Here is a 20,834-nt window from a genome sequence, read left to right as displayed (position 1 = left end):
AAACCAGAACCATGACAACACTCAAAAAAAACTGTCAAATTACCTCTCAGAACGAGGGAGCTGCTGGTCTTCGGTTGCCTCAGTTGTAGCCACAAAAACCTCCGCTTAGCCGCCGCCATCTTGTTTGGAGCCAGAAGTGACCATATTTGGAAAAGAAACACTAGCTCTAACTTGGTGATCAAAGTCATTCTGTAATTCAAGGTAAAAACCTAATTGGTCGATGCGGCGGTACACCAGCAACTCCTGTGATCTGCAATGTAAAATGTATTTGTCTGAAGACAGAGCAAACAGCTGTTTCTGGTTAAAGACAAAGCTTCTTCCTCTGTACCAAAAAGGTCTGACCTGTCGGGATCCTTCCTGTAATGTTGTCAGACACTTACAATAACAATCTGAGCCTGCCTCTCTTTGAGTCTACAGACTTTTTACCGATTTCCTCTGAAGGATTTTGTTGCAGCCATCACAGTCCATGCCGTGCTGTCGGCTGAAGCAGTCTGCTGAACAATTCAACAAAACCTTTAGCCGTTGAAAACATGTGCAAGTAGGGTTAAAAAATGCTGTAATTTCCCTTTGATGTTAGAGGTAAGGTCCCTTTCTGAGTCTAATATCAGAGAATCAACACTTCTTATTTGGAATAATAAATATCCAGTATTTTTCAGGACACAAGATTGTCTTTGAAACCTTGAAGTAAAAAGACCAAATATTAGCTACAACAGTCTTCATGCACAGTGCTGTGTATGTCTATCGTCTTATATGCTAATATCTGAGCATGAAGCCCCTCCAAAAACCACCATGCAGCTCCAGCGTCCACCAAAACAGATCAATAGTCCATGATGCGTCTGATGGAGCCGACCCTGGCAGTCCTGCCGCCCCACTCGCTGAACCTCTTGTACTCGCCGGGCAGGATCAGGTACATCCTGCCCCGGTAGTTTGGGTGCTCATAGAAGAGCCAGTTGCCGTCAGTGACGGTGCAGGAGAAGATGTCGTTAACGTGGAAGCGGTCCATGACGCTGGGACAGTCGTCCATCAGGTCCATCATCTGACCTCCGAACTCAATCCGCTCATACAGGCGCACGTTGAATGAGGCGGGCTGCTGGTTCTGAATGAGAGAGGGAAAGCATGACATAAACCATTCTCTGTAAAGCTTCATACCTCTTTCCCACCAACGCGTTGACGTGGGTTTTTCAGACCCGGGATGACCCGCTAATAAATGCCGATTGTCTCTTTTCCCATTGCCAGTGAAGTATCCTCCTGTCGGTCTCTTATCTGCTGTGTCACCGTCTGATGTCACAAACGCGCCGGAGACAGGGTTAGTAACCAGTGAAGATGTTACAGTGGTTAGTTCTTTATTGTATCTATCACTCATTCAGTCTGTTTAACAAACTCCGCGCCGACAAATTTGGAACGATGTTCGGATGGAGACGGGCGGAATTTGTAGCTGAGGAGCCGCAGAAGTTACCGACGGAGCATAGCATCGCGCTGGAAAGGGGGCGGAGATTAGCGTGTCGACACAGGTTTTGTGTTCCCATCGATGCCGTTTGGAGCCGAGGCGATAATTACCTGGGTCTACTGCAGAGTCATGTGACCCGGGTCTGAAGGCAGATTGTAACCTTTCCCGCTAAGCAAAAAAGAGTGTTAGCGGGTGTTTTGACCAGTGGTAAAGGGGCTTCACAGAGCAGCTAGCATGGCTACAGACCTGCTAGACTGAAGTTAGAAACAGCAAGGCTACACATTTTACGTATTTTGAGCTTCAGATTGAACTGTTTTTATGCTAAAATAATAAACATGAGCTTTCACACGTTAAAATCATTTACACAGGGTCAACTCGGAGCTCCCTCCGGGTGTCTGAGCTCCTCACCTGAAGCCCAGACACCCGGAGGGAGCTCCGAGTTGAGTCGCTACTCCTTAACATCGAGAGGAGCCAGTTGAGGTGGTTCAGGCGTCTCATTTGGATGCCTCCTGGGCATCTCCCTGTGGAGGTTTTCCAGCCATGTCCAACTGGGAGGAGACCCAGGGGCAGACCCAGAGCTTGCTGGAGGGATTATATATCCCACCTGGCCTGGGAACGGCCAGGTGGGATAAGGCCTCCTTAAAGTAGCAGTCTTGAACATCTTCGTGTTGTTCTCATTGACGACACCTTTAGTGACAAGTGGTAGCTGAAGGTGTGGTTGAACACGTTGTCTTTTTCTTTTTTTTTGTAACTTTGACTGTGCTCATCAGTCTTGTCTTTGTTTGTTTTGTTGCCATAGTAACAGCTCAGCACAGACTGCCTACTCTTTCTGGCAAACAACCACTGCTGGAAGGTGGAGGCCACTTGAGATTCTTCCTGGGATTGTTGACTCGACACCCAGTTTGTAACACCAAGTTTCACTAACTGGGAGAAGGTGGCGACTAACAGGTGTTTGTTTACCTGAAAATCTCAAGATTAGAACTTTTAACTGAAGTAACCATGTGTCCCATAATCTGTGGTAATGGAGGACGATTAGAACACCCACATCTCATTAAGAATCTTTGTTAGGGATCTCCATCAAGCCAAACCACAGCGTCATGACCCAGTTATTGATCATTTTAAATTGATCAGAACATAATTAAACTGACGTATCTTTAGCTTTGTGGAGAAACGTTAGCTCACCGTGCAGATGTGCCGGCAGGAGCTGACTGAGTCGGTGACTCCGGTCCATTGATGGAAGTCAGGATACTCTCCTCTCCTCATGAAGTACTGGTTTCCGGTGAAGTCGGGCTTTTCGTAGATCATGAAGCTGCCGCTCTCCACCCGGATGGAGTTGCAGCGGCTGAGGAGGCACGTCAGGTCCGCACAGTCGTGGCTGCACTCAAAATGGCGCCCAGAGAAGTTCTTGTCCTCATAGAAGATAATCTAGACGTGTATGTTAAAGAGGAAATGTTTAAAACCTTTCAAAACAAAGAAATATCAACACCATGTCCTGCTTTTCTGGCTTTCCCAGGTTCTAAATCCACTGTTTCCTCTTTAATTTGAAACCATTGATGCTCAGGAATTCAGAGGAAACCCCTTGAGGCCTGTTTACCCCTTCACAATAAGAGCATTCTAGCCACCACATATGAACTGCCCTGTGCCTGTGTGCTGGGAGTTGTGTTGTTTACCTTCCCCATGATGGCCGGTGTGTCTGCCCTGTGCCTTGCCCTGTGTGATCCATCCAGCTCTTTGAAGACTCCCACCTGTCACATATATAGTGAATGTGAAATGCAGACTCTGCACGGCTCATTCATATTGTAATCGGCAGGAATCTTTGGCGTTTGTGCCGCAGTGTTGTCCTGAAGAGATGTTTGGGAGCTGTGATTGTACAGGTGAGAACTGACAGGTTGTTGTTGCAGAAGGTTTGTTATATAAACTAGTCCTCATCACTGAACGGGTTGTTTTATTCTAGTATTTAAAAAGAGCCTTTTGTTTACTGTAGTTTATGTGTAATCCACAGAAGGGAAGATTAATGGCATTAATGTTGTTCTTATGATTATTTTTATTCGTTCAACCTTAAATCTTAAAGATATTAATATTTTCAGATTGATTTATTATCTGAACTGTTTTTTAAAATGATGGTTTTACCTTCCAGTCTTAAAGTGACAGTACCATTTTGTCTTCTGATTTCACCTTTAGACTTCAGAGTCGTGTGTTACCAATATAATAATAAACATTTTTATCAGAGGAACTTTATAGGAACTCTTACATCTGTGTTGACAATGTCTTTAACAGTGAGCATAATCATTTAATTTTGTATTAGTTTTTATTAAAGCTATTAAATTAGGATTTATTTGATGTAAAGTGTGGTACAGAATAATGTGTCTTTCTTTTGGCCAACGTTTTGTCAGATTGAACTTGTGTGATAAGTTCGTCTCTCTACCACTGCCCTCTTGTGGAGCGGGTCATTTTAGTCCATTTAAAGACAAACAAAGTGACTAAACCAAAATAAACCATAAAAAACCTTCAGAAATCTGACATTCAAGAACGGTTGTTCTTGTATAAATTTGCATTCTCTTTTTACTCCTTATTAATCTGGTGTTAAAACATTAATCAGGAGAAAGCTCCTCAGAACAAGGTGCATTTTGCAACGACTCAGAGCTTTTAATCGTTTTACATCGCCTTCATAAACTGATGCTCAACTGATATTTGGAAAAAAATCCATGTTTTAGAGCCATTTCTGGTCCCTGTTCTCTAAAGGTTTAATTTCACTCTTGACCTCATCATTTTATGACCACTTCAAAAACAATCTGCTGATAAGGATTTTGTGATGAGAAGTTTCATCTTTTCCTCTTTGAGCTGCATTAGAAAGAAAGACGTCCCTTCAGGTCTACAATAGATAACGCTTGAGCCTCGGTGTGTTAAGTGTCAGCGCTTGCAGTATTTTATTCAAGCCTCTGATGAGGGTCAGGATGTCAGGCCAAGACCCCGTCTCATCCTCAGGGGAAAACATGCCCTCCAAACGCAGAGAGCAAGAACAAAACTGAAAACACGTGAGCACGGACGCCATTTTATTCAGCGTGTGAAACAGGGCAAAGAGCAGACATTTCACAAGAACCGTTCTTCCGTCTTTAGAGATCCATGAGCCGCCTGATGGAGCCGACGCGGGAGTTGTTGCCGTTCCAGTCGCTGAAGCTCTTGTACTGGCCGGGCTTCAGGTAGAAGTGACGCCCCCTGTAGTGGGGCTGCTCGTACATGAGCCAGTGTCCGTCCATCACGTTGCAGGAGTTGAAGTTGGCGTTGTGGAAACGGTCCATGAGGTTGGGGCAGTCGTCCGTCAGCTCCATCATCTCACCTCCCATGTCGAAGTGCTCGTACAGCCTCATCTTGTAGTTGCCACTGTGCTGCAGGGGGGCAGGAAGGTCAAAGGTCAAGTGTTATCATGTCCTTCAGAATGAGATATCTCTATGTTTGAAAATATTTACAGCCTATTTAAAGGAATAGTTCCACATTTTGGATTACACTTAGCGTAAGGACCAGAAACAGGGGGAAACAGCTAGCCATGTGCTAACATAACAAAAGCTAACAGCTAGCTAACAGCTCGTCTGCAAGCAGACCTAATCAGTAATTGTAAATGACACAATTAATATTACGTATCACACCTTTTCATGCTGAGACCAGTACAAAGGAGTTACAAAGCCAAGCTAGCTGTTTATGCTAAGCTAACTAGCTTCTTGTAGTAGGTAACAAAATCTGCCTACAAGCACCTATAAGATCTGATCTATGAACTGGTTCATCCAATTGTATTAACAATATACTGTATAACTTCTTACTTGTGGTGCTATTAGCAGTTAAGCTAGCAGTTTCCCCCTGTTTCCAGTTATTAAGCTAAGCTAACTAGCTTCTTGTAGTAGCCTAGCCTAGATTTTACTGTAAATTAACTGTAAATATTTCTCAAAATGTACAACTAATCCTTAATCAGTGTTTGCTTTTAATGAGGAAGTCTGTACACGGGAATATTAAGCTGCCACAAGCTGCTAGTTAGCTTAGCTTAAGGTAACAGGGGGGACAGCTAGCCTGGCTCTGCCGAAAGGTAACAAAATCCACCTGTAAGCACCTGTAAGATCTTTGAAGTGGTTTATCTTATTTAATTAACAATATATAATATATTGATTGTGGTGCTATTGGCAGTTAAGCTAGCTGTTTATGCCAAGCTATGCTACACACCATTATTTGGCGCACACACAGACAAACTTACCATGGGGATCATTCGGCAGGACCTGACGCAGTCATTCAGGCCGGCCATGCCCATGTAGTCGGAGTACTCCCCCCTCTTCATGAAGTACTGGTTCCCCATGTAGCTGGGGCGGTCGTAGATCATGAACATGCCGCTTTCCACCTTGATGGAGCGGCAGCGATCAAACATGGAGTGCAGGTCAGCGCAGTCGCTCATGCACTCATAGTGACGGCCTCCGAAGTTTCTGTCCTCGTAAAAGATGATCTGATGGAGCAGAAGGAGTCACATTTAGCTCATTTGTTTAACCTCAGAGAGCCTGAGGTGACTGACATGATCATCTTTATTTAAATCATCAATCTGGACACAAACCTTCCCCATAATGGCTGCTGCTGTTGGTCAAACCTCTTCCTGTGTTTTTCCTCTTAACCACAGAGGTGAACTCCATCTTTTTATACATTCCCCTGTGGGAGTGCTGTCCGCCATGTGCTGTTGTTATTCAAATGAGGCCATGTGTCAGCAGAGACCCTACAGGAGTCTTCCCCTCCTGTTTGTCAGGTCCTCTGTTAGAGCTAACAGACACTAAACAGCTTCTAGCAAGAGCCACGGCATGAGCAGGCGCTGGAACAGTCAGTGCTTTAACTACTTCTGTTTGTTTGGGAGATTTAGATTTTATACAGTGTATAAAAAAGGACATATTCTGTAAAACATGGGCAGAAAGATGGAAAATAAACAATGGTGTGTGAAAGTGTTCTGTGTTGTAGCTACAAACAGAACGCTGTGATGAATAGGAACTCCATTGTTGTTCTGTCAGTCAGTCTGCAGGAATTTGAACAACAGGCAGAAAAACAGGAAAATAACCAGCCTGTGTGAACACCCCAGAATGTGAATGTTTAATCTTTAAAAGAAATACAGAAAAACTACTACAAATATTATATGTTGGATTCTTTAATGTTGTAATTAGAAAGTGTGTGTGGACTTGGCTGGCTTGTATTAATGTTAAGGTCACAATAACACAAGTTTAGACTCATGATCAGGTTTAAAAGAAAATAATAAAATATGTATTTAAAAATACATTTAAGAAGTTTGTAAAGTGTTTGTGTAATGTGTCATTTATTTTATCTGTTAGTGTTTGTTTATATATCTTGCACTATATTCGAGTGGTAGTGTTTACATTGTACTGATGATTGAACCAGTCCAACAGCATCAGTTATTATCATTATTAAAGATAGTTATATTAATGTTGCCATGAAGGTAAGTTTGTGAAATATTTCTTTATTTATCCTTGTATAATGCACTCTATTGTACCCAAAGTTGTCTTTATATATGTATTATTGTGATGTTGATGTTTTTGTACAAATATCTGTTTGAAAATCTGCTCTCACTTTGAGATCCACGTTCACCCCTTTGGAACAAAAATAATCATCACATAAAGCTGCTTTGTCTTTTTCACAAGCCAGTTGTTTAAATCAGAGAAAAGCCAAACATTTATTCACAAGCACAGAGAAAATGTGTTACAATAGCTTCATTTATTTAGTTAATATTAAACAATATCATACTGATATGCCCAATTAAACTCCCACTCCTACGAGACACAATATTTACCACCAGTTTCACAAACTCGTGTCTTTTGGAGGAGAATAATCTGTTGTTTTTTGGTGAAACTGAAATGTTATTGATTTAAAAATCAGTGATTCTTCTGAAGGAGCCGGTGGTGGCGCACGTGGCCCCCCAGTCACTGAACTTGCGGTACTCCCCGGGCCTCATGAAGTACTGGCGGCCGCGGTAGTTGGGGTGCTCGTAGAGGGTCCAGTAGCCCTCCATGACGTTGCAGGAGTAGATGTCGCGGCTGCGGAAGTGATCCTGCACCGACTCGCAGTCGTCACTGAACTCCATCATCTGACCCTGGAAGTTTGGGCGCTCGTAGATGCGTATGCGGTAGGGGCCCTCGCTGGTCTGCAGGGACACGGGGGAGTCAAATACCATGTCAGGCCGCTTCAGCGTAGGGCCACATTTCAAAATAAGTGACGAGCAAAGAGGCTGGACTCTTACATTTCCTTAGACCTCTAAATCTGTGAACTTAAATGTGTAAACAACACAGCTTTTTAACCTTAGAAGGGAAGACGAAAGGAAAGCTCTCAGCTTGAACATTATGGGTTAAAACATTTTAATAAAATGTGCATTTTTGTGCTTAAAAACAAACATAACTAATACAAGGGCTAAAAATTCAGCTAATTATCAAACAATTCACCGAGGCATGATCTGACGTGTGCTCTGTATGGCTGCGTTAAAAGTGTGAGACGTAACATAATTGCAAGATACTATTGATAGTATATTTTGGAAGCATTAAAGCGCCTAATTAGATTAGAATAGTTCTGTATTATGTAGCTCTAAATGTGCATCTGTGGTGTTTCTCTAACCAGGACCATCTTCTTGCACATTTCTCTGAATGTTCAAATGATTATCCTTCAATGTTTTGCTTAAGAAGAACATTTAAATTAACTTTTTCTATTATTTTTTAAAGGAGTTTCAACTCACTTTTCTTCAGCTAATTCCACCTACTTAAGTTGGTGGTGGAGATTTATGTTTGTTAAGAGGATAACTGCAAAAGGAAGTTGTCATTTTTAAACTGAATATTTATGATTCTGTGCTTCATAACTTAAAAACACAGAAAAAGTTGCTTCTCACTCAAAACTTTCTTCACATGCATCATATTAACATATGTATTGTCCACAGAGGCTTACTCATCACAACAGCTCAATGAAACAGAACATGAACTCACATAGGAGAAGGTACGGCAGGAGCGGATGGTGTCGTTGTAGCCCATCCAGCGCTGGTAGTCTGGGTACTCTCCTCTGGTCAGGACGTACTGGTAGCCGGTGTAGTTTGGCTTCTCGTACAGCACCCAGCAGCCGCTCTCCACCTTGATGGAGTTGCAGCGGCTGAAGTGAGGGTGCATGTCAGGGCAGTCGGTGTCGCACTCATAGTAGCGGCCCTGGAAGTTCCTGTCCTCGTAAAATATGATCTAAGCAAACAAAGACAAAGAGAGGTTAAATCTGTCACAATAACAAGAACATCAAATACTGATAATTAATATGCTGTTTAATGTTTGTCTTTTATCATTTCCTTGATTTAAAAGGAGCTCTTGTGGTCGAGCCTTTGCAAACCAAGCTCCATTTCTCTGGATTAACCTCCCACTGCACATTTAAGTCGCAAGATCTAAGAACATCTTTTTCTGCTCTCTCCAGCCTCCTCTAACTTCACCCTGACCTCAGACTGTTTCTCCTAATTGACAAGCAGCTATCCTAACCTAATTACATTTATATGTCCCTGTTTTTAAAACAATTCCAGCCTCAACCTTGCTGTAATAAGTGAATTATTTCTGAGTGCATGCATGTACTTTAACATGCTGTACCAAATAATTTATCTGACCTGTAAGGTGCACAGAAACTGTCTGGATAATGTGCACTTGAAATAAACCTTGCAGAATGTGCTCTGGCAGTGATGTGCTGTAGGAGCTTTTGTAGCATTAATCACATGCATGTCGTATGAACAAAAAAATTACGTGACGAGCAGTACTTCAGTTTTTATTTTATTTTTCCTTGCGTGCTGATTTTCTGCAACATCAAGTTAGTAAAGAAGCAGTTGTATTTCTCCTTCCTGCCCAATTTTAACCAGTTCATTGCACAATTATCATCTCTGGGTGTATCACTGCCTTTTCCTAAAATAGATATATATCATTTTAAGACGTTATTTTTCTATGTTTTATGTCCTGCACTGCACTGGTAAGAATTAGAGGTGTGCCCACATTTGCTACCTGGTTCTTAAGACCATCACAGACAGACGACACTCTCTTACCTTGCTACTCATCCTGCAAGTGGGTGCCGGAGCCAGTCACTTACGGAAGATTGATGGTCTCACATAGCAGGGCCAAAGCTCCTCTATATAAACCTCAATCAAAGGGTTAGCAGATCCCTCTTTGGCTGTTTTTTCAATGCGCTGGGATTTAACGCCCCTGTCATCGCTGCCAAAAGTCTTGATCCTGGGCATAGAGTGAAAAACCCCTGAATCATCAGCGCAAAAGTCCTACCAGGCAAATTACTGAACCACAGTGCCCTTTTTATTGATATGGACATTTGATCCACTAATCCCTCATCAGGTGGATTAATCTTTGTACACAGAACGACAGAGGTCATCACAAAACACCACAGCCTGATAACAAGCTGTTGACTTTGAAAACATAAAAGAAAATGGAGGCTCTATGATTTAATAGTAGCTAACTGATAAATATGAATCATTGCTAACTTCTTAGAAACTACTAGCTACTTTCGGGCATCTGACGGGCACATGCCAGGTGGTGAGGGCGGGCAGACACACCTCATTCAGCCTCATCCTTAACACTGGAGCCCCCCAGGGCTTACTGCTGGGTCCCCTGTCTTTTTAAAGGCAGCAAGATATTGTCTTTGTTCCTTATAGAGATCTGTTCAAAAGAGTGTCTCATCATTCAGGAGATAACATCATTCAGCCTAGCTTGACAATAAGATGCTGATTTTGGCTCTTGTACCAGCTGGTTCCCACTGTGGATTTCTTCTTCGAGTGTATATTGACGGATGGAAAACCAACTTAGAGGAGTGTTACCACCACCAACTGGACTGGGGTGGAACAAGGCGAGTGGATTTAGGTCAAGCAGTCAAGTTTGGGCGCATATGTAAAACAAATTTCTCACAAGGAATCTGTTGAAAAGAATCAGATCATTTGCAAACAAAGAATTTGCAAAAACAAATCATGGAGGGCCTGACCCGGCTGCTGCGTATTAGGTCAGTGTGCAGCATGTGTCTCTCTCAGATGCAAGAGGAAATCCTCAATAATATTGTCCGTCAAGGTTCCCGGTCATCCAGGTAATTCAAGGTTTAATCCAAGAACCAAAGAAGTCTTCAAAGGCAAACCTCTTCAAGAACTTCAGTCCAGTTGCCTTTTGGATTAAACCTTGATTTCCCATTAACTATTGAAAAGATTTGTGAACAGCAGGTTATCCATTACAACAGCAGTCATTTTAACGTCACTGTAAAGCTTAATAAAGATTTGTCTTTATTTTAAGACTTAATCATCACCTACAAATACAGGTAGACTCTTGTTGAAGAAAGTCACTTTGACAGTGTAAAGCAAAGACAGTAGAAGTAGAGAAACTTGCTGCAAAACCAAGCTGCAGGTGGTGCTGCTGGAGGGCGACTTCAGTCCTGCAGAGACTCTAGAGAACCCTCGTAGTGCTCAGTCCTCTCCTCCTGACAGCCATTGCTGTCCTGAGAGTGAAACAGAGAGGAGGTGTGTTAAATGTCTGTTTAAATCCACAGGGTGGCAGTAGTGATCTTCTGTGCACATTTCAAACAAAGAAATAGTTCTGGAAAAGCTTCCTCTTTTTGTTAAATACTCTGGATTAAATGACAGACATTAGGGAGAGCTGAGGATGCTGTGGGTACTCACACTGAGGAAGGAGTGAGACGAGGAGGAGGTTGATGAAGACTGCTCTGAAGCCCGTCCAGGTGGAGCGCCGGTCTTCATCCTCTCAGACAGCCATCTTTTCAACTTTAGACCTTTGAAAGTTTTTAAGGATTAATTAATGAATCACTCACAGTGGTCAGGTGCATTTACTGTATTGCATTTAACTGATAATACTTTGATGGGAATTTGAAGGAAGGCCTTGTATTTTTACATTTTTACAATCAATGTTATTTTTTTGGCCTTTTGTGCCTTCATTGACAGAGAGGACAGCGGAGAGTGTCGGAAACAGGGGAGGAGAGAGAGTGGGGGTGGCATGTGGCAAGGAGCTGAGGAGTCCAACCCGGGGCCGCAGCCTCGAGGACTGTTGCCTCTGTCTGTGGGCCTCCGATTAGCCGCTGAGCTAAACCTGCGCTCCATTTTTACAATGTTCTATCTGTAATTTTACTAAAGTTGAGGATCTATTTATTCAAACTGTTCTTTGGACGCAGGTTTTAGAAAAAAAGACATTTTATTGGATAATTTACATTCTCGAGCATAATAAGGGATCATGGTTTAACAGAGAAAGATAAATATTAACGCCTGACAAAGAGACAACTTAATAAATAAACTTAAACAACATATTTTCTTGTTGCAGTTTCTCAGTTTGAAAAGTTTTGATGTCTGCTAAACATTTCACTTCACTACAACATCCAGGTTTCTACAGTAAAATCTGACAGCGCCATGATAACTACTATATACTACACAGATTTAATTAATATGAGCAAACGTCTGCTTGTGCATGCATCCTGCAGCTCATGTGTTTTTCAATAAAAATGGCAGCAGGACAAACTAGTTTGGAAACCACAGTGTTAGATAATAAAAGATGTTTAACATACACACTTACTGTGCTTCTTGGAGTGGTGCACCGCTTTGTAAGAGCCGAGCATGGCGAACGGATGGTAGGACAGGGTGAAGGGGTAGACGATTGCACCCTGAAGTTAAAACAAACAGCTGGATTAACTTTAAAAATTCGACATCATTAGACACATACATGTGTGAAATATTAGACAGTCTACTCGTACCTTGGCGTGCTGGTTGGGGAATGAAGCAGCTGGTTTACATCTGTACAGAGCCAAGATTTCCTCCACTGGAAGGCTATGCTGAAGCAGGACAATGGTGCAAAGGTTGGCAATACTTCACAGCAGTTTGTCCAGTAAGACTCAACTTTATTCATAAAGCAGCTTTCGTACACACAAGCATGCAACACAAAGTGCTTCACAAAGGAACAAACAGACAGAAACATAAAAATTCACAACAAATAGAATTTTAAATAAAGAGAAAGTAATAACAATAAATTAATATAAATAAAAAATTAAATCACTGCAGCTCAACCAATAAAATGTTAGTACAGAAAACACATGTTGTTTTTAAAGTGCAGCTGGAGCAATTCTCTCTCAGGTGCACATCTGAATTTAAATTGCATTTTTCCTTGTTAAGAATATTGATTAATATTAAGAAACAAAAGGACCCTATTTTATATCTCTACTTTCTTTTTTTACAGACACATTTCAGTTATTTGAGACCATTTGAGACACAAAGCGTTCACATCCTGAAATACATTCTTCATTGAAAAAAGAGAAGCTCCCCTCACACACACATCCAACCTTATAGGACACAAAAAGCTGAAATCATGTATAAAAGTAATTTACCATTATGATCCCAGCAAAGGACGACAGGATCATCGCCTCCCGCTCCAACCGATTGGGGTACTGGGCGCCTCCTGAGCCGCTTGATGCTCCGCTGTGGGTGAGGGGAAATTGTAAAGAAGTTTCATTTAAAACAAACGAAAAATGTGGACAAAAAAATTCAAGGCAAGAATATAATTTAGATACCACAAAGGCAGGAAGAGTTTTTGGGCTACACTAACAAATACCAAAAAAAAAACATTGACAGCAGGAAAACAGTGAAGGATGGATACAGTTTACTCATGTAAAAGACCAAATACCACACTGTCAAAATACTCTTTATCAAGTTAAAGTCCTGCAGTGAAAACGTTCATTTAAAAGAAGTCAGAATAGTTAGAATTGCCGACATAATGACCTCAAACTCAAAGCCAAAACTTCACAATGTTTCTTTTCGTCCAACAAACCAAACCAGTGAATTATTATAAAATGCACAGAAGCAGGAAGTCCTCACATTTCAAACGATGACTTCAAGTTCAGCAGAAAGTTGCCAATTTTCTGTCGATTGACAAATAAAGATTTATTTATTAATCTTTTCAGCTTGTTCGAACTGTCGGGTGTTTAATTTATCACAAGAGATCATATTTTACAAGCTCCTCGTATGATTGTTCTGAAGTCAAAAGTACGACAATATTTCTCTCTGAGCCGTGGAAGAAGAAATGACTCCAGTAAAGTGCAAGTACCTACAATGTTTACTTAAGTACAGTACTCGAGGAAACCTCCTCAGTTAATTCCCCCCCTGCAGGAGAATATAGCTGTTAAGCATCATTACATAATATTATTTTTAGAATGAACAAAGAACAATGATCTATCTTCAGTCTCGGCTGCTCTCTTGTTCTCATTAAACCAGCTGAAAATGTGGATCACCGAAACAAAAGCTCCTTTATTGTGTTGTCAGCTGATTAGCCTGGTTTTTACAGGTACTTACAGATCTGCCTTTATTCTCTTCAGGAGATTACAGCTTAAAACCCAAAACATCCCTTAAAATAACTGTTTTTTATAATGTTACAAAGGGATTGTAGACAAATGATGTAAGGGTATTTACTCATTTAACTGAACTCAACAAATTATGTCAGGCAGCGCTTTGCTGCCGTTTGTAAAGATGCATCCGTCATGAGGTGCGTGATTTTGAAGTAAACTGATTCGTCTCTAAATGAAGAACAGAAGCAGCTCACATGATGTCTCTGTCGAGCACATCCCGGCCCTCTTCTTTGTCCAACCACCACAGGGCGACACTTATGGCCAGGTCATAGTGAGCCTGTAACACAGTTATTCACAGTGTTTCTTCCAACCTTTACTCGTGTTTCTGCGCTATAATTATGAGTCTTGTTCTAACTGCTAACGTCATCACAGAGACCGGCTCTGCTCCAGAGAAGGTTGTCCCTGTTTTACCAGATCATCCAGCATGGTGGACGTCCCCTTCCCCTTCGGATCGAAAGTCTTCTCTCTCAGTTTCTGCCCGATGTAATCGCCACTGTTCAGATTAGACAAAACACAAATATATCAGATGCCATTTTAAAATATGTTTTATATTGTGCTCACATGTGTCTTATGTGTCCACTCACATCAGAGCCTCTACATCTCTCTTCAGCTGCCTCGCCTCCATTTTCTGCACGAGTGTCTGTCATGTAGGACTCCTGCAAAAACAAGAAAACGTACAGCATCTTCCCTTTGGATGGTGAATAAAAGATGTTCTGGTGACATGCTTATCAGTATCCTGGTTCTGATCTTAACAGGATATGATGTTCACATGGGACATGAGAAGCCTGGTTATTCAAATCCCTGTAAAAATGATCATGACAGGATCATGGTGTCTTTATTTCTCAGCATCTCAGCTACGATTCAGTACCAAGAAAGAAAGATCAGAAACCTGAATCATGTCTTTACCTCTCCGGGTGTTCCAAGTCCAGGTGGAATATCCAGGATGTTAACATGTACAAAACATAAGCATGATACTTGTGCCCATATAAATGCACTGCAGTATTCTGAAGTTCTTCAGGTAGCATATCAACACGAGGGGAGAATAATTACACAACCTCTAACTGGGATACTTAAAAACCCAGATCAAAGGCAGATCTTTTTGATTACTTGTATGTATGCGTTTGTGGTTGAGTGTATTTGCTCATGCAGTGAAAATTACAATTGTTTAGAGATGCACAGCAATTTTATTTGCATGCAATGACAGTAATGTAACTACCTCTGAACCAGGTATGAGTCAAAGTACACCAGGCAGCATTTAGGTTTCAAACAAGCCGGATACAATGTTTACATGCACAACAAATAACCCACAGCACAGAACCCATTATAACCAGGATACCAATGTGCATGGACACACAGCTGTTTTTAGCCTTATAATAGGGGGTTCATTTCCTGCTGAGGACGGCGAGGGGCAGTCAGGAGATGAACCTGACGCCTTGCTGAGCCCGCACAGAGAGATACCGACACATACAACTGTACGGTAACTCTGGTCCACTTTCTCTGTAGCTGTAAAACAGCCGCAAATAATGCAAAACCGATTCCATCTCTCTGTTTAAGACACATTTTAATGAGTAAAAACAATGTTTAAAACACATTCAACATGCTGGCATCAGTACTCACCACACAGGAACAGCCCTTCAGTTTACATGATACAAAACCTCAAACATGGCAGGCTGCCGTAACGCTCACTGAATCAGCTAACCTTTCAAAGGAACACGAGCCTTTCACAGGGATGTGGAGCAGACTTCTCAGGTGAACAGTGAATCATTTATGAACAGACCTCCACCACACGTTACTGAACATCACTGTGACATAAAACCGTTCATCAGAACACACAGGTAAGTTTGTAATGTGGGCTGTGCAGGCTGCAGGGCGTACATGTCGAGGATATTTGAATAAAACACTGAAGTGGTGTCAACAACATTAAATAAACCAGTTTAAAATAATTAGCAGTCCATAAAAATAGATCGCTCCAACTTTGCACTGTTTGCATTCTTCTTCTGCTTCTTCTTCTTCTTCTTGCCGTCCTTAAACACCGGAGAACTCAGAAACTTGCTGTCGGTGAATTTATCTCCACGCCTTATTTTGCTGTTGGGAAAATCAAAACAAAAATGAATGAATGAATGACTCAGTGCTGTTCTCTGGTGGGATCAATACTGAAACATTGTTGTGTCCTCACCTGTTGAGCGCCGGCTCCTTGTAACTGACCACACCATGCCGTCTGCGGGTTCTGCCTCCAGCTTCACTGTCTGGAGTTGAGATGGTGTTGGTCAGTGATGATAAGACTCTTCCTGCTACAGAAACACATCAAATCAAGTTAATCAGAAATCAAGGTGAAGAAATGGTTTAATTTTTCTACAAATAAGCACTAAGAAGTCATTTTAAAAAATAGAAACCAAAAGAAAAGGATCAGGTCTCAATTTAGCATCATCGTAGAAACATCATCGACACAGATCAAATAAAAATGCTTTAATCTTTGAGATCAGATCGGAACATCCAGAGAGAGAAACATCTACATATTTGACACCATCTATATCCAGACATTAAATTAAAATGAACACACACTAAGGAATACCCCACCTGGAGAGGCTTCAGTTGTGACAGCAGCAGACTCCTCAATCACTGCCGCCCTGCTCGATGTCTCCCTCCTGGGGGTAGCCGGTAAAGAGCCCACCTCAGTGTCAGCAGTGCTGACGTCTATGGCCAGCCATGGAGGCATCTCATCCGTCAGCAGGTCTCCCAGATTCTGATGCCCCACCGCCTCAACGCTGTCCAACATGTGACTGTGGGAATCGGACACATTAGATGTCCTCGAGTCGTATGGTGAAACTTTGTCTTGTGTTTTCCTGCTGTAGACGACAAATGTCTCCCTGGGATTTCTGGTCTGCAGCTTGGCTGTCTTTCTACACCGATTTGAGCTCCCTTCCTTCTTGGACTTTGACTCGTCTGGTTTTGAGGCAAATAAATGTTCAAAGATGTCGTCCTTTTCACTGGTGTCAACGACTTGTAATCCATCTAATTGTTCTTCATTCCTTCCATCTTCGCCATGAAGAGGTGAGGCATCAATGCGGTCCCTGCGCTCACAAGCTTCATCCTCAGCTCTAAATCCTTTGTTGCTTTTCTTCTTCTTTTTCCTGTCATTCATTTGATCAGCACACTCCTCCCTCCGCGCAGTCTTCTTTCTTGATTGACTCGTTTCTTCTCTCTTGGCCTTTTTAGGTTTCTGAAACTCGGATTCTGAGGTGCAGCCTTGTTCCAGCTGCACTGCTTCACCGTTATCGTGGCTACTCGAATCCTCTTGTGGGCTTTCAGAATCCTGAGTGGCCAGCCAAGGACGCTTACAGGAGCCTGGCGTTGTCTGGATAACGGCTCCATCACTGTGCCTGTGTGGGCTTGATTCTGAATGTTGTGCAACAACTGCTGGTAGAACTTCTACCTCAGAGATGGGGGCTGCTGCAGAGGGCAATAACTCCTGCTCTGAGACATCTACTACAGGTGATGCTCTGCTCGATAGGATGCTCTCCCTGGCGACTGAGACTACAAAAGTTCCTCTGCATCTTGGTTTGTGCCTGCCTCCAGAATTTGTTGTGACCTCTTTTTTCTGTACTTTGTTTGTGACATGTTCTGAATCTGGAAGTGCAATCTCTTCTGCACCAACCGGCACCTCCTCGGGGAGGTCTTGGTCTTGGCCAGCTTCATATTTTCCCTGGATGACTTCTTCTACTTCATTGCGAACCTGTTCCAACTCGGACATATCGATTTCACTTTCACGTGATGGAAAAGTGACAAAAGTTTTCCTAATGAATGAGGACACCCTCCTACCTTTGGTCCTGGTCCTCCTGCAGGTGATTCTGGGCCTCGTCTCATCTGTGTTATCGTCCTCTGGTGGTAATTTTAGACTCTCTCTTGCTTTTGAGAGTCTCATATCAGGATTTGTGAAATAATCATCCACATCTTGAGGGAGAACATCAGCGGACTCTGTTTTGGACTCAGTGGAGTCATGAGGTTGTTTTTTCTTCTTTGCCTTTTTCTGATTGTTGCTGCTTGACTCGGACTTGCTCAGTTTGGGAATGCGAGAGGTAACGATGCTCTTACACTGTGTTTTTGGTGACTGAGGTTCAATAATCTCTGGGTCCCTTTTATCTTCTGGAACATGGACATCTGTCTGTAACAGAGTCCCATTGGGAGCACTTTGAACCTCACATGACTTCCAATCTGCAGAATTCTTCGCTTCACTTTCATCCACATTTAACCCAGAGGCTTGTTCCTTCTTCTTCTTGGATTTTGGCTTGCCGGAGCGGCCCGTTTTCTTTGCTTTAGTTTCTACAGTGACAATCTCAACAGAATTACTGAGCGTCATATCCATTGTTGTACTCAGTAGCACGGTCTTCTCCTGTTTGTTCCCAGTTTCTAGTTCTGGTTCCATGACGAAGCCACTTGAAAGGGGAACATCATCAGAGAGACATGGCTTGGGTTTTTCATACACACCTAAAGCTGAAGGGATTTGGCTGTTCAGAGGACAGAGGACTGACTTCATATCAAACCCAGATTGAGAGATTTTCATTGACAGCCTTTCTACTTCATCCCTCAGGCTGCTGGACGGGCGGCTTGTTCCGGTCAGAGGAGCTTGTTTACTCTGGCTCGAAGGCCTTTTCTCAACCTTTGTGTTATCTGTGAAGAAGTAATTAAAAAAATAAATATTTCAAAGAAACTCCAAACAAGACTCTCAAATGAGGGAAATTCTTAAAGCTACCTACCACTGTAAATATCAGTGGATGGTTGCAGTCTGCTCTGGATATTGAAGACATCTTTCTCAGGCGAATCTGCGGTTACTTTTTCGATGGGAACCAACAAAGCCTCTGAAATTTCAGGCTGGGAAGGACGCTGAGCTGAAGGACTAAAAATAGAAGTTAGGGAGGGTAAGAGGGGTCGGAGGAAGAATTAACACGTGTAATTCACAGCTGCCTAAGTTAAAAATAGAAGTTTCTCAGTTGACAGTCCATATCAATCTGAATACAGTCTTTGCTCACTTTCCCACTGCAAGATTTTCTTTGTTGATGTCACCAGATGAGGCCTTGTTTTCTTCAGATGGTTTAGGAAGATCCTGAGGGTAACAAACACAGTTAAAAGAGGATGTCGTGTTTAATGTGAGATTGCTAGCTATGTTTTTACTACAATTTTAGAAGTATGTGTATCTGGTGGTTTGGTTCATAGTTCCCATTTCTTACTGGGACATAAGTTTAACTTTTTGTCATGGGGTTTTGAATATTTAAACAAATACTGTACTAAACATATTTAATGAGAAAATGCTGTGCTTCTTTTAAGTGTAATTACGTTTAAAGCTTCCATCTTTTGGTCAAATACAAAACAGAAATTGTTAGAACACTTTGAACAGAATCCTTACACTGTCACATAACAAGTCGGCCACCATGTCCAGGTGCTGCAGAGTGTTGCTATGCAGGTTTTTAAAAATTAGGAGCTGTGAGAGAAAACAAAATGGACAGCAGTCAATCAGCAAATCAAACAGAGGATTACTCAGACATTCTGTGCATTATAACCAATATGTATGGTCAGAAATGACTGTCTTACCCAACAGACCTTAATTTTAACTACTGTAAATGTAAACGATTGTAAGCAAACAACAAACCCACCAGTTTCCTGTGCTTGTATTTCTTGGTGGCCAACTCAAAGCACAAAGCCTCCACTTGTTTCTGAAGGAAGACAATCTCCTTCTCCAGCTGCCTGCTCCTCTCCTTCTGCACCTCCAAAGCAACAGCTAACGCCTTGTTGTTGTTCTTCAGAGAGACCTTAAAGAAGGACGAGGTATCTGTGGAAGTCACCCCACGGTATTAATATTAGAATCATGTCAAGTCTTTTCTTCCTTCAGAAAATGTCTCAGAGCGACACAGCTTGTGGTAATTATAATGTACAACAAAAAAACGGTTACATATTGGTCTGAAAATTAGTTCAAATCAATGACAGACTCACTGAGAAGCTTGTTTTTGATCTTCGATGCAGCAGCTGAAGTCTGCTTGGAAGAAGGTAAGGGTGTCATTGCTCTTAAAGGTATCATGGCCAGGTGAAAATGAAGGGTTGTGTGAGTGATTGAATAAATTTCCTAAAATTGAAACAAACATGTTAGTTTCTGTACATCAATAAATTAGCACACCCAATAGCATGCAACAAAGTCATATAAACAAGTACAAGTCTTAATATAATCAATATAAAATAATGGTAAAGTGACTATATTGAATGAAAGATAGGACTATATTAGATTTTGTCAATTTGCAAACTAAACAGAGCAAGCATAGGTGAATAACTTATTGAAAATCTCGAAATAGTTCTAACGTTAGCTAGCTAGCCGAGGTTAACATTAGCTTACTTGTTAACCGTTGTAACCGGCGGTGTAAACTACGCACATTACTCTCAAAATTGGGCCAAAACCTACCGTTGATAAACTCTAACTAGCGGTAGACTTCGCCTCGTGAAAACCAAAATCCTTATAATGATCTTCAAACCATCAAAGAAGCCGTATCATGTCTTTATTAGTTGAATATATTTCGTGGTAAAACGCTGTTCATTCTATTTCAAACAAAAACAAAAGTCCGCCGTACAACTGCGCACGCGCAGGAAGGCGTGTCCTACAATCAGAATTGAGATGCTTCAAGTTTCTTCCCTTTAGTATGTCTCCTCAGGCAGACCGAACTATGGAGCTGTAACACTCAAGAAATGGCATCAATCAAATATTTGTGTTTTGATACAAGTAGTTAAGTTGTTGATTTCCTGATGAAGATGTTTTGGTGACACAGGTGTATTTTAAAGTGGCTGTCCAAGCGGTAAAGGAACGGTTTCTGTACCGCCTAGCAGCATGATGTCCTGAGAGTCTTAATGTAGGGCAAACAAAAAAGTAAATTAAAGGAGAAGAATCAAATCTATCAAACAACTCTATCTACAGCGGCATTAACTCACATTC

The 20,834-nt window shown here is 41.8% G+C and overlaps 5 protein-coding genes across 8 annotated transcripts; all 5 read right to left on the bottom strand.

The window, feature by feature from the left end:
• Positions 1 to 817: 817 nt before the first annotated feature.
• On the bottom strand, positions 818 to 3,126 carry LOC138592233 (gamma-crystallin S-1-like). Of its 4 annotated transcripts, XM_069662949.1 has the most exons (4): positions 3,118 to 3,126; positions 2,630 to 2,872; positions 1,869 to 1,880; positions 818 to 1,087 (listed from the first exon to the last, which is right to left on the bottom strand). In XM_069662949.1, exons 1-4 carry the CDS (start codon positions 3,124 to 3,126, stop codon positions 818 to 820), a joined length of 534 nt encoding a protein of 177 aa, XP_069519050.1. The 4 variants fall into 4 exon arrangements, with proteins under 4 accessions (XP_069519050.1, XP_069519051.1, XP_069519052.1 ...); XM_069662950.1 differs by lacking the exon at positions 1,869 to 1,880 and having other exon boundaries at positions 818 to 1,096; XM_069662951.1 differs by lacking the exon at positions 1,869 to 1,880 and having other exon boundaries at positions 818 to 1,090.
• Positions 3,127 to 4,560: 1,434 nt separating this feature from the next.
• LOC138592316 (gamma-crystallin 2-like) lies at positions 4,561 to 5,963 on the bottom strand. The gene is given in 2 exon segments (XM_069663072.1): positions 4,561 to 4,833; positions 5,688 to 5,963. Coding segments are annotated over 2 exon segments (549 nt in total).
• A 1,380-nt stretch (positions 5,964 to 7,343) lies between these two features.
• On the bottom strand, positions 7,344 to 9,533 carry LOC138592318 (gamma-crystallin M2-like). The gene is made up of 3 exons (XM_069663074.1): positions 9,522 to 9,533; positions 8,446 to 8,688; positions 7,344 to 7,619 (listed from the first exon to the last, which is right to left on the bottom strand). The coding sequence occupies exons 1-3, from the start codon at positions 9,531 to 9,533 to the stop codon at positions 7,344 to 7,346; spliced, it is 531 nt and encodes a 176-aa protein (XP_069519175.1).
• A 1,361-nt stretch (positions 9,534 to 10,894) lies between these two features.
• LOC138592317 (uncharacterized protein C2orf80) lies at positions 10,895 to 14,489 on the bottom strand. The gene is made up of 8 exons (XM_069663073.1): positions 14,449 to 14,489; positions 14,276 to 14,357; positions 14,059 to 14,141; positions 12,851 to 12,941; positions 12,224 to 12,301; positions 12,046 to 12,133; positions 11,145 to 11,254; positions 10,895 to 10,963 (listed from the first exon to the last, which is right to left on the bottom strand). Exons 1-8 carry the CDS (start codon positions 14,487 to 14,489, stop codon positions 10,895 to 10,897), a joined length of 642 nt encoding a protein of 213 aa, XP_069519174.1.
• Positions 14,490 to 15,436: 947 nt separating this feature from the next.
• Positions 15,437 to 19,962, bottom strand: sgo2 (shugoshin 2). The gene is made up of 8 exons (XM_069663658.1): positions 19,850 to 19,962; positions 19,513 to 19,688; positions 19,266 to 19,340; positions 18,892 to 18,965; positions 18,619 to 18,758; positions 16,442 to 18,532; positions 16,041 to 16,155; positions 15,437 to 15,949 (listed from the first exon to the last, which is right to left on the bottom strand). Exons 1-8 carry the CDS (start codon positions 19,932 to 19,934, stop codon positions 15,808 to 15,810), a joined length of 2,898 nt encoding a protein of 965 aa, XP_069519759.1. The 5' UTR covers positions 19,935 to 19,962; the 3' UTR covers positions 15,437 to 15,807.
• Between the last annotated feature and the right edge of the window lie 872 nt (positions 19,963 to 20,834).

Source organism: Semicossyphus pulcher, unplaced genomic scaffold (assembly GCF_022749685.1).
Source record: "Semicossyphus pulcher isolate SPU_LCO1_2020_fin unplaced genomic scaffold, fSemPul1.0.p SCAF_15, whole genome shotgun sequence".
NCBI lineage: Eukaryota > Metazoa > Chordata > Actinopteri > Labriformes > Labridae > Semicossyphus > Semicossyphus pulcher.
Note: the sequence above shows the minus strand (reverse complement) of the source record. Positions and strands in the feature narration are given on the sequence as shown.

Excerpts from the sequence above, each read along its gene's own strand:
- LOC138592318 (XM_069663074.1), bottom strand. Across the intron at positions 7,620-8,445 it reads CCTGCCGTACCTTCTCCTAT|ACCAGCGAGGGCCCCTACCG; the intron begins GTGAGTTCATGT and ends GTGTCCCTGCAG.
- LOC138592317 (XM_069663073.1), bottom strand. The coding sequence starts at position 14,489 with ATGGAGGCGAGGCAGCTGAAGAGAGATGTAGAGGCTCTGAT. Across the intron at positions 12,942-14,058 it reads GTGCTCGACAGAGACATCAT|CGGAGCATCAAGCGGCTCAG; the intron begins GTGAGCTGCTTC and ends CCTCACCCACAG. Across the intron at positions 11,255-12,045 it reads GCACCACTCCAAGAAGCACA|GTCTAAAGTTGAAAAGATGG; the intron begins GTAAGTGTGTAT and ends AAACTTTCAAAG.
- sgo2 (XM_069663658.1), bottom strand. The coding sequence starts at position 19,934 with ATGATACCTTTAAGAGCAATGACACCCTTACCTTCTTCCAAGCAGACT. Across the intron at positions 19,689-19,849 it reads GATCAAAAACAAGCTTCTCA|ATACCTCGTCCTTCTTTAAG; the intron begins GTGAGTCTGTCA and ends TGACTTCCACAG. Across the intron at positions 18,759-18,891 it reads GAAAATCTTGCAGTGGGAAA|TCCTTCAGCTCAGCGTCCTT; the intron begins GTGAGCAAAGAC and ends TTCTATTTTTAG.